At 42.7% G+C, this 12,852-nt stretch overlaps 1 protein-coding gene across 2 annotated transcripts in view; it reads left to right on the forward strand.

Annotated features, from left to right (window-relative positions):
• The window catches only part of CFAP47 (cilia and flagella associated protein 47), a 681,345-nt gene that overhangs the window by 411,839 nt on the left and 256,654 nt on the right, over positions 1-12,852 (forward strand). For both annotated transcript variants that reach the window (XM_077482554.1, XM_077482555.1), the window contains exons 45-46: positions 9,073-9,299; positions 11,048-11,237. In XM_077482554.1, the coding sequence (XP_077338680.1) occupies positions 9,073-9,299; positions 11,048-11,237 (417 nt within the window). The remainder of the gene's footprint in view (positions 1-9,072; positions 9,300-11,047; positions 11,238-12,852) is intronic.

Consider the following 12,852-nt stretch of genomic DNA (forward strand, 5'->3'; position numbering starts at 1 on the left):
CTTGTAGTGCAAAGTGGATTTACCTTTAGTAAATTAACCCCATTGTCTCAACAGCAGTAGCTCAGCATAGAAATGAATACATTCATTCTTCTCCCTCTGTAACACAAGCATGAATGGGAGCAAAACATTCAAAAACACTATATGCATCCTTATTGGTAGTGGATGGATCTTCCCCATTCTTGTTTGACATTCATTGCTGTGCTGGGCTGTTGTAGCTCAGTAGGCGGGATACCTGTCAATGCCTCCACTGGCTTCCACTCACCCAACAAATTAAATTCAAAATACTAACAACAACATACAAAGCCAAACAACAATCCCCCCCCCCCCCACAATTCTCAAAGTGCCAACCTCATTGTTCTCTTCATTCCTCCCAAGAACTCCTGCTCTCTAGCTCCCTCGTCACCTCCTCCATGATTGCCTCCAGGACTTTTCCTGAGCCTCCCCATTGTATGGAACTCCCTACCCCAATTTGTCCTACTGTCCCCTACTTTGTTTGCTTTAAGGTGATCCCTGAAAACCCTTCTCTAAAGAGAAGCCTATTCTACCTCGACCTAACTGTACAGGCATACTCCACTTTTAAGTACACAGTGGGTATTATTTACTAAAGCTGGAAATTGCAAAATCAGGCTCATGTCTGCATAGAAACCAATGAGCTTCTATCCCCAGCTTGTTCAATTAAGCTTTGGTAATAAAATCTGAAAGCTTGTTGGTTTCTTTCAGAAGTGAGCCTGATTTTGCACTGTACTTTTATTTTCTCCATCAGCTCATCCCCCAAAGCTATTATTTTATGTATCACTTGACTCTTCCTTTTAGATTGTAAACTCTAATTAGGGACTTCCAGTTCCGGCGCCACATGAGAAGGCTGTGAACGGTCACAGCTCCCGCTGACCCCCTCCACACCGCAGCCTATAAGCCAGCTAAAGCATCGGGGCATACCCTCGGCCATCACCGCAATCCTATGCTCAAGCAGTCTCAACGCCGCAATTCCCCGCGGAGGACAGAGCCTCAGGCGCGACCAATATGGTCGCCGCGATACACGCGGAGACGGCACTCAGTCAGCCACCGCCAGTTTCGCTGGCGCAGGAGAATCCGCACCCAGCGGGCATAGCTCAGGAAGTGGTGGCTCTCTTGGGACCTACGCTGACGGCCACAGTTGATGCTGCGGTACATAAAGGTCTGGAACAGTTACATATTGAACTGCAGGCACAGTCCCAACGAATTACACAGACGGAGGACAAGATCTCCTTACTGGAAGATGACACCACAGCCCTGTCAGCGGCGCTGGCTCGTCTCTCTGCAGAGAACAGAGAACTGTGGGAGAAACTCGACGACCTCGAGAATCGTTGCAGGAGAAACAATTTGTGCATTATAGGACTTCCAGAAGCTGTCGCCAACAACCAGCTCACAACATATGTGCCAAAGTATTACCGGAACAACTGGGTCTCCGCATACCATGCGTTATCGAACGCGCACACCGCATTGGGCAGTATGAGGACAACCGCGCCAAGCCCAGACATATAATTGTACGGTACTTGAATTACTACTCGGTTGAGGTGATGAAGCAGAGGAAGGCATTCGCCTTGGTATGCTCAACCCTGCACCAGCACCAAGTGAAGTTTTCCTTGGTGTACCCTGCTGTTCTACGAGTAGAAACCCTCACAGGGGAGCGACTTACTTTTACATCGCCAGAAGAAGCGGAACAACATCTGGCTCATGTTAACTCGGCAATGGATCAAACGGACTCTTCCATGGGCTCCCCGTCCCACCTTAGCTCTCCGTCGGAGGATCGCAGGCCACACTCCAGCCCCAGCAAACCGCCCTACAAGCGCACTCGCCTCGCCCAACTCACGAGCCGCGCGGGTAATCGAGGACGCTGAAGACGGCCTCCTACTTAACAATCCAGGCGAAATGTTAATGGTTCTCAAGAAGAAGGACAAGAGTTGATAAGTATGACCTCTACTCCCCTCTTTACTTACCTATATCCCTGTCCTCTACCTTGGTATTACACCCTCACGGATGCATAAGCCAAATCATTTGGAGAGCAAACCCGGGTAAAACAGGGCCAGAACTGTCCTATTTGGGTAGCCTTACCCCAGACACTATTGTTATGGTCGCCTCTTTTTAGGATCTAGATCTCCAATTCTTGGAGACAACATGGTTGCTAGGTCCACCACTTAGTCGACATTCAGTGACTGTACATATGCCATGAGTGCGATTGCTCTCAAAGCTCGAACCGGCATATCTGATAACGCCACCCAAGCATATCCCCGTACCGGTATCCACACCACCCCCCATTTCAGTAGCTCCATTCGGCTCTTAGCCATTACTAGACGGCATTGGGGACATGAGGTTTAGCGGGAGGCTATGTCACTGGATATAGCTGAATGTGGAAAAAAGTGAAGTTCCTGATAGACTGTGTTTGTAGCCTTTGGCTTGATGTTTATTTTTTGTTATTTTTCCGATATACTGTAAGGTACATGTTAAATGTTATAGAATGTTCGCATAAGTGCTGCATGCTTTCAGACCTAGGAGTCACACGGTCCTCGGGTGCCCCTTCGATTGATATGCGGCGGTTCTGGGGAAGATTTCCCCCCCTCCCGCTATTTAACATTATACACCAATTTATCTCAGACATGGCTTCATCAATCTCTGGGAATCACCTGAATATCGTGTCATGGAATGTTAGGGGGCTTCGCTCTCCATGTAAGCGGATGATGGTACTTGGACACCTGAAGCGTCAGCGGACAGATGTGGCTCTGTTACAGGAGACGCACCTGTCTGCAGATGATTTGAAAGGACTCCGCAAGATGTGGGTGGGGGAGGTATTCGGTTCTCCTTCAGAGGGCCGTAAGGCTGGGGTAGCCATTCTACTGCATAAGAGACTTAGTTAGCTATGCTATTAAAAATGTAAAATCGGATCACCACAGGCGCATGATAACTATCTCCCTTAATATAACCCATAAAGACATAGCAATTACCAATATATATGCTCCAAACTCACCTGACTCTGCATTTTTCCGAGACCTGACGGCATGGGCTACGTTGATACCGGAGACTTTACACCTACTAGGAGGAGACTTTAACGTGGTAATGTCACCTACACTTGACCGCATGGGCAAAGTGACATACAGTGGGGCTGGGCGGGATGGGTCTATCTCCCCCCTAACTCCCCTGGCGAGAACGATTGAACAGCTGCAACTTGTAGATATATGGAGGCTAACTCACCCAACGGATAGAGACTTTACTTTCTACTCCCCCCCATAATTCATTTTCCCGTATTGACTATCTTTTTGTTTCACCAACACTTTCACAAATGACTCAAGACCCGGGAATTCATGACCCTAGAATCTCGGACCACAGCCCTGTAGCTGTTAAGCTGACGGACACTCAAGAGGGATCCTTGCCGGGTATGTGGCGCTTTCCTTCGTACCTGGCCTGAAATGAGGATTTTCGTTCCATGCTGGAAATGGCATGGGCAGAATACACAGTTACTAACGCAGAACATCTCTCAGACCCGAATCTCTTCTGGGAAGCCGGGAAAGCTTTCCTACGGGGTAAAATTATCTCATACACCACTCAATTTAAAAAAAACGCCAAACGACAATACGTGAAGGCCAGTGAGACCTTGCGGCTGGCTTACGAACGACTAACGACTACTCGCGCGCCTGCAAACATTCGAGACTGGACGACCGCCAAGAGGGAGTTTGACCTCTGGGCGGAACAACAGGAGTTAGCCAAAACATCCTACTCTACCTTATACTTCCACAAGTTTGGAAATAAGGCGGGCAAACTGCTAGCAAGGTTATGTACTGGGACTAAAAAACCCACTCGTATTATGGCTATGACAAATGATGCGAGAGTGGTACATACTTCTCCCAAGGCAATTAGTGAAATTTTGGCAAACTATTATACCCATTTATACTCAACGGATCCAGTGGATCAGAGTGAGGCGGCAGCCCTTTTAGACAAATTGCACCTACCCAAACTGACGGCTGAGGCCTTAGACGCCTTTAACGAAACTATCTCTGTTGATGATATTCAGGACACAATTAAGTCCTTAGCTTCCTCTAAAGCTGTGGGCCCAGACGGTCTTACAGCCGAATTTTATAAATTGACCAAAGACTTCATTCCAGATACGTTGAGAAGAGTCTTTAAGGCTGTCTGGGACGGAGGCCCATACCCCCCTACAGGTACACAAGCGTACATACGACTAATAGGCAAAAAAGATAGGGATCCCACTCTCCCTGGGTCGTATCGACCAATATCGTTGATTAACGTAGATGTTAAAATCCTATCCAAAATTATCACAACCCGTCTCGCATCGCTACTCCCATCACTGCTACATCTGGCCCAATCGGGATTCGTTAAGGGACGCTCGGCCACCTTAAATATTCGTAAAGTCCTAACGGTGTTAGAATACGCTAAAATGCACCCTGACCAAGACGTAGCCATAATGTCGTTAGATCCCGAAAAGGCCTTTGATAACATCAGTTTATCTTGTCTCTTTCAAGTGCTGGAACGGCTAGCGTTCTCTGGAGCAATCGTGAACTTTCTACGACGTATGTACGAATCCCCGACAGCTCGGCTAGTTACATCCGACTTTATTTCAGACACGATTCCCCTAACGAAAGGAACTCGACAAGGCTGCCCCCTCTCCCCCTTATTGTTCAACCTGGCAATCGAACCTCTATCTAGGTTGCTCAACTCGACTAGCGGAATCAGTGGGATAACTATAGGAGACCAGACGCTTCGATCCACTCTTTTTGCGGACGACATTTTATTATTTTCCACTGATCCGGCTGGGGACTTTGGACGACTTAAAGACATCTTCCAGACATTTCGATCATGCTCTGGGCTGCATATCAACTTTGAAAAGCGTGAAATACTGTCACTAAGACCTAATTTGGCCGCGCCTTGGTCTCATCAATCCCCTTTGACAATAGCTTCACACAGTATCACCTATCTGGGAATACGTTTTGGCCGAACGCCCTCAACCCTCTACTTGCTTAATTTCCCACTTGTAATATCAAAAATTGTAAAGGAGCTGGAAGCTTGGGCGGCTCTTCCCCTCTTTGGGAGATGTCATCTCTTTAAAATGGTCTTGTTTGCACGGCTGCTCAACCCCATGCAAACTATCCCCCTTCTGCTTAAACACTCCGATGTCAAATTGATTCACACTGCACTGACAAAATTTTTGTGGGCTGGGAAAAAAACACGGATTTCTTTGAATAAGTTGTGCCTCCCGAAGGAGGAGGGGGGAGCGAGCTTGCCCAATATACGTTTCTATAACTTAGTATGCTTACTTAGGCAAGGCCTTGATTGGTTTCAGGCAAGTCCAGATACTCGAACCATCTTCTTGAAGCTGCGGCAGCCGAGCCGTTCGCCCTATCAGCTATCCTCCACTCAAACCCAAACAAGTTACCTATACATCTTAAATCGAATCTACTTATCAGAGACACGATAATAGCCTGGATGGAAACCCGGAGACTGCTAGGGTTGCCTTCTAATATCGCCCGCTATTTGCCTATCCAAGCTAATCACAGGTTCCTCCCATCTACAATGCATGGAGTGTTTACCTGTTGGTCGGCGAAAGGTCTCACCAAGGTACAAGACATCTACCTACACAGTTTGGGTAAACCTAAGCCTTTTCAGGTGCTGGCTAGAGAATTCGCTCTACCAGCGACCCATTTCTTCTACTACCACCAATTACTCAGCTATCTGAAGAACTGCCATGGTCTTACTACGGACCCCTTTCAAACATCTTTTATAGATACGTTACTGAACAGTGGGGACTACTCTATTTCCACCATTTATACCTGTCTGATCTCCCACCAATCGGACAAATACCATCTTCAACCATTTCAAAAGTGGGCAGAAATATGTGATGACCTTGACCTTCCCGTTAAGCGATTGGAGGGCCACAAACGTGTTCGCCAAATCACCGTCTCTGAAACATGGAGGGAAACTCAATTCAGGATTCTACACAGAGCTTATTATCCCTTTCGTATCAATCGTCCTGATCCTGCACAAGAACGTTGCACTTGGTGCTCGACAACACGCCCCACGCTATTACACCGCTTGTGGGAATGCCCACATGTTACAAAGTTCTGGGACTCAGTACTACAGTTTATCCATGATGTTGCTAACCTTGAACTACCCAGAGACCACCTACTTTGTTTGTTTAGATACACCCCACCTACTCTAACACCCCTTGGAGATAACGCTGTTTGTATTCCTCAGTGGGTACATTTATGCCTACTGGTGGCACGGAGAACCATTTTGACGCAATGGATCAAAGTCCCACCACCTACGTTACAGGCTGTGAAAAAGGCCCTGACTACTCTCTTTTACCTTGAAAGGTTGGATACCATTCTATTGAGTTTCAACTCCTCCACACGCTTCTTCTCGAGATGGCGCAAATTGATGGAACATGTCTTTACTCAGGAAGAAATACATACAAATATGCAGCCATTTCGGTACACAGCCTGGTATCTTAAAAGAGACCTTACAAACTCTTTGGGTGTCCTGAGGCTGCCCAGCAGGGCAACCAGAGAGCGACCCCCTTGAGCTGTGGTAACACCACCATGACTAGCGTCTGATATAGCTTTAGCCATATGTGAGGTTAAACGTTGCTTCCGCTCCTGTATGCTCTATATGTGTGTTGGCATGATATCATAATGCAGTGATATACTTATGCTTGATCTGTTGCTTTTTGTTTTCTATCAATGACATGTACATGTTTATGAGTGAAATTCTGAATAAACACTAAAAAAATAAAAAAACTCTAATTATGTAGGGCCCTCAGGATTCCTGTATTGCATTGTACTGTAACTGTACTGTCTGTTCTAATGTTGTAAAGTGCTGCACAAACTGTTGGTGTTATATAAATCTGGTATAGTAATAAAATAATATTTCTGCTCAGAAAAAGCACATCATGCAAAGTCCCCCATTTGACCTCGGAGACTTTAATATTAAATGACTGCAAATATTAGCCCTTCTCTCTAGAAAGATTAACTGAAAACTGTTTTATTCTTAAATAAACCAAGGTTAGTCTATTTTTGTTAGATGAAACAACTGACTGATTGTTCTAATTAACAACTCAATTCACAGTATAAAGGTATAATCCATTTTCTCTGATGTGATAAAGGTTTTTTCAAGACCATAATTAAAAAATATATAGAGAGTAAAAGAAAATGGTCAAACAGGTTAAATAAGTTTACTTTGTATGTTAAGAGAAAATATACAATTTTTTTAGAGCACTTACTGTATAATCGCAGTATTTTATCGGCACAGTTTTTTTTTTTTTTTGGTGCTATCTTACTATTTTTGTAAAGTTGAGAGTTATATGAAGTTGATGCAACTACTTGTTTTTGTTTGCATTATATAGTGCAATAAATATGTTTACTTTTTTTTGTGATACATGTAAATGTATATACAGTATATGTTCCTTCTGTTATCTAGTATCTACAGTTTATACACTTTTTTCTGTCATTTTACTGAAGGACAGCTTTCTACACCCATCATAATAATTTAGCAAAAGTTGGTAGGGTCTTATGGTAAGGTTCATGATTTCACTGATGTGACAAATGCATGAAATGTCACCAACTCCAAACAACATTTTTATGAGAGATGAAAAGCTTGATGCATTAGGACAAGAAACATGCTCCATCCATAAATAAACTGTAATGGGACACTTAATTTATATTTGTATGCCACATGTTCCTGTTAAATTTCATTTGGTTTACATTGTAAAGTTCTGTTTATTGCTCTTAAAAAAACACCACAAAGAATGGATTAAAGCTGAACTCTAGACAGCTAAAAAATACACAAATCAGTGTAGCTCTGTAGTCATTAATACATCATTACATTAATTTTTAAATGACAGCAGGGTAAATACCTGCATTGGAGCTTGTATTCACCCCTTGCATTCCCTGTATTGTCAGATCATAAGAGGAAGTGTAAGCACAAGTAGTCAATCAGATGAATTCAGCACTGTGCTGCTTCTCCTTTCACTGTCAAGTCACAGGCTGGAGCAGGTCCAGGATGAGCTGGGCTCAGAGGAAGTGGGCTGAATGATCCTGGCGATTAAACTGATGAAATAAAAAAGTATTGCAGGGAAAAAGGCTGTTTTTTAACTTTATCTTTTAACCACTTATAGTCCGGAAGATTTGCCCCCTTAATGACCGGGCCATTTTTTGCAATACGGCACTGCGTGGCTTCGACAATTGTGCGGTCCGGCGATGCTGTACCCAAACAAAACTGATGTCCCTTTTTTTCCCCACAAATATATTCTTCTACCTTTTTTTGATAAAAAAATCACAATAACCGTATATTGATTGGTTTGCGCAAAAGTTATAGCATCTACAAAATAGGGGATAGATTTATGGCATTTTTTTTTTCTTTTACCAGTAATGGCCGCAATCAGTGTTTTTTTTTGTGGGACTCTGACATTGCATCGGACAGATCAGACACCTTTGACACTTTTTTGGGACCATTGACATGTATACAGCGATCAGTGCTATAAAAATGCACTATATAAATGTCACTGACAGGAAAGGGATTAACACTAGAGGTGATAAAGGGGTTAAATGTGTTCCCTTATGAGTGTTTCTAACTGTGGGGGGTGGGACTCACTGGGGGAGGAGACCAATCACTGTTCCTAATTACTAGGAAAAGATGATCTGTCTCTCCTCCCAGAATGTGGATTTGTGTGTTTATACAGGCACATCCCCATTCTTTCTCTCATACTCATGATCGCGTGTGGTCAGCGGTCATCGCGACAACAGGCCACGCACAGCGAGACCGCTTGCTGACGCCCTTAGAGGTGCTGACATACACCTACAGTGATTCATGGGATCGTGCCAACCTGCAACAGTATAATGACAGTGGCTGGTTGGCAAGTGGTTATTGTGCTATTAATTTTTTCTTGTATTTCTGCTTTGAGGTCAGGGTGCCACAATAAAGACAATTCTGTAGCGACCTACTGTTATATTGTTTGAAAAAAGCATACTGGAATACCCCTTTAAAAATATTTGCTATTTTTTTGTGCTAATTTCCATTGCTTTTTTATAGGCAGCACACACTCAAAGAAAACCTACTACCTTAAATGTAAAGAAAACAGTGTCTTGGAAGAAAATCTTAAGATACCATTAATTAATGAAAGAAGGGAAAAAGCTTTAGCAATTGCAGCCCAAATTCAGATGTCACCGCAGGAGTATGAGCGCAGAAAAGTCACTGGCACATTGGAGAGCAGCAGTGTCCGAGCTGCAATAGCAGCATCTCGCAGCAACAGAGAGGAAGTAAGTTACATGTGTAGTCTGGGCAAATGTTCTACATAAATTATTCCTGTACAAATATGTGAATATTGTGCATGATCAGATGGCACAACAGAAGCTGCAAAAATTCACACTAATGCCCTGTACACACGATTGGAATTTTGGTGAGAAAAAGCTCTGATGGTTTTCCCGACAGAATTCCGATGGGATTGCATACACACTGTCACACCAAATTCCGACCTTCAAGAACTCGGTGACGTACAACACGTACGATGGGACTAGAAAAAAGAAGTTCAGTAGCCAATAGCTTCCGTCTTGTAGTTGAATCTGAGCATGCGCAAGTTTTTACACGTCGGAATTGCATACACACGATTGAAATTTCCAAAAGGAACTTTTTCCGTCGGAAAAATTGAGAACCTGCTCTCAGTCTTTTGCTGGCGGAAATTCGGCTAGCAAAATTCCGATGGAGCATACACACTGTTGCATTTTCCGTCAAAAAGCTCTTATCAGTCTTTTGCTGGCCGAAATTCTGACCGCGTGTATGCAGCATTAGATTTGGTTATAGATATTATTGCCTCTGGACAATATTATTGCATCATTCATAAACATTGCCATCCAGTGCTCTCCTCTTATTTCTTACTGATGTGAGCCGTAAAGATAAAATACAAGCACTAAGTTCATTTGTTCTTCAGTAGTAACTCATGAGTGCCTATTTTACGGTAAATGCACTTTTTTTTTTTTATTATTTCCTTCCTACTCAGGCACAGTCACTGCAAAATAACAGGTGCATTCCGGTATGGAGGAGTATTTGATCTCTTCCCATGATGCAGTGCTTAGACCTAAGTGGCCATTTACTATATACAGAAATTACCACATGAAAGGGAAGGGTGGGGTCATCATCTACCCTTTATAAACTCTGATGGAGGAAAGCTTGGCAAGGGATTTGCAAATCATGGTATTTTATTTTTATGTCAATTTTACACAGCGTCCCAACTTTTTTTGGAATTGAGGTTGTACACTATTTTTTCATAGGAGACAAATTTGTAGGCAGAGAGTAGGCCTTTTTCAGCCAGTACAATACGCAAAACTATTTATTTTCAGACACAGATTATAACATTTTCAAAGATTTGCTGAATAGAATTTTATCGTTTTTTATTATGAAGGAATTTTGGGGCAAAGATCCAAAGGGCTGCTGAGAGAAGAATGCATTGTGTGATGTTTAGCTGGCCAATTCCTTTCTCAAATATTTTGAATAAATCTATACCTCCTAAAAGACAACATTTGGTCTGAACCTAGGCTTAGACTGAATCCTGAGATAGTAATGAATTTTATCTGACAAGGACACCAATAGTTTAATGCTGACAATATTTTTGCTTAGTTCAGTGATGTACTGTGTATTATAGGTAAAAAAATAAAATAAAAAAAAGGGCACATGTCAAAGAACACTATCAAATGGTTAGTGTTCTTTATGACAAAGATCTTCCCCTTGATAATCACAACACAAGTTTATTTCATATTCTACGAACAATGTGTGTGTGTGTGTGAGATGGTTGGGACCCCTACACTGCTGTTTTTTAATGCAAAAGTAAGGGCAGACAAATGTGTCTTTCTGACCTGGCTTCTGAAAGAGGCCACTTAAAAGAGCCTGACATCAGAGTCTACCAAACCTGCATGAATTTGAAAATTAAAAGTTTATGCATTTTACTATTTAAATAGATTTTATTTGGACTTTGAGGCATTACATTGTTTAATTTTTCTTTTCCTCTTTATAGGTAAATATGACTTTACGGTCTTCTTCTTTTTCTCCCTCTAAAAAGTTCCAGTCTAATCAGTATGATGTGGAAATAAGTATGCCTGAGCATTTTGAGGTTCCAACACAAATTTCCATTCCAGTTTCTACAAAAAGTCGACTATCTGTTAAACACACCTCAACTGAAGGAAGTCTACATTATAATGAACAAGGTATCAACGTTGCATGTTAATTTATATTGCTTCATTCTTTTTTCTCATAATTGTCAGTAAGCGGAAACTAAACAAAATAAGAGCTATGCTTTCTGTTCTTTAAAGCCCATCTATAGGCAAAACTTAACTCCAACCTCCCCCTCCCCCATTCTGTTTTAAAAAAAAAAATACTTTTTGATGGTATTGTTTCTGGGTGTGGAGCACTGGTAATCTAGTAATGCTTATCTGCCTGGCCGGCCAGTTACTTTTGGTTCCTGAGGGAACCCCACCCCCTGGACAGCCAATATGAGGTGTTCACATCATACAGGCAGTGACATGGACATTCAAAGACAGCCCCACCTCCTGTACACAGGGTAGCAGAGAAGACTCAGAAACATCACTTGGCCACAGATTCAGGATATTAAAAGGTAGTAGGATTCAAAGGCAATTAGGTAATGTATTCTACAAGAGGTTTTTGACACTGGCAAGCAAAAAGACTGTGACCATCTTAGTATGACTTCTCCAACTTCCAGCATGCCTCTGTTTTTTTCTAGTATTCTAGGAGGATGGACTGCTTTTCTCTACTAAGGAAAATGTAACCAGGTTTACTAGCCAATTAAAATGTTTTCCTTTCTCAAGATTGTTTTATCTTCGATCAATACTTCATCATCTAGAAACTGCTAGAGTTAATCTCTATACAGCTATTCAGATTGGCATAACCTCAGCAATAAGTTTGGATGCAATCCCTGGACCCCATTGGACTGGATGATTACTGGACCTGCCTGGAATTCGACCTTCAGATACTGGGTTCAGAGATAAGGCTATTTCCAGACCTTTGTGCACTGTGTTAGTTAACTGCATGCTATGCTGTGCAGTCTCTGGTGTGACCCATACTCTGAAGACTAATTTATGAGTACCGAGAGTTGCTTTGTTTATTACAAACATTGGGCACCATTATTATCCCTATTTTTTCACTGTTTTTACACAAAAAGGTGCTGAGGAGTTATGTTGGAGTGTTGTGCACTTGCACACTCTATGCTTTTGTTCTATCACTCATTGCGAGGTAGAGACCTTCCTACCACTGCTCCTAATCATAATAGATGCATGGATTCACCTTATTTAGGCTTACCTTGTATTTGAGCTAGGTTTTCACTCTTTGAGGTGCAACGTGTTGGATCCCAAAAACATATGGAGCAGTCCCACTGTATTGGGTCCCTCCAGCTCACAATCCACTTACAGTTATGGTGAGGTCTGCAGTGTTCCCTTTAAAAAACCTGACACAGACTGCCTGGAATGTTATTCCACTAAATTTGTTTAAGATTTATTTAGATCCCTCAGATGTGGTCCTTTCCTTAATTTTAACCCGAGAAGATTTCACCCCAGTTATGCAGGATTTCATGGGCCAAATTGCAATTTTGATTGCTGACTGTGACCTTAGAGGCCATACAGGTATTTCAACACTTTCCCCTGCAAAATTATTATCCAACCTGTCTGCAGCTTCAGAGCCTTTGTCTGCAGAGGCTCAATGTGATGGATGGTCTAAAAAATCCTTGGTAGATGATATTGTCTCTGAGGAGTCATGGGCAGCTGCCATAACTCCCAGGCTTATTGAGACCATTTAAATTATTGATGCAGT

This window comes from Lithobates pipiens, unplaced genomic scaffold, assembly GCF_037356315.1.
Source record: "Lithobates pipiens isolate NorthernLeopardFrog02 unplaced genomic scaffold, aLitPip1_a1.2 Scaffold_16, whole genome shotgun sequence".
In the NCBI taxonomy this organism is placed as follows: domain Eukaryota; kingdom Metazoa; phylum Chordata; class Amphibia; order Anura; family Ranidae; genus Lithobates; species Lithobates pipiens.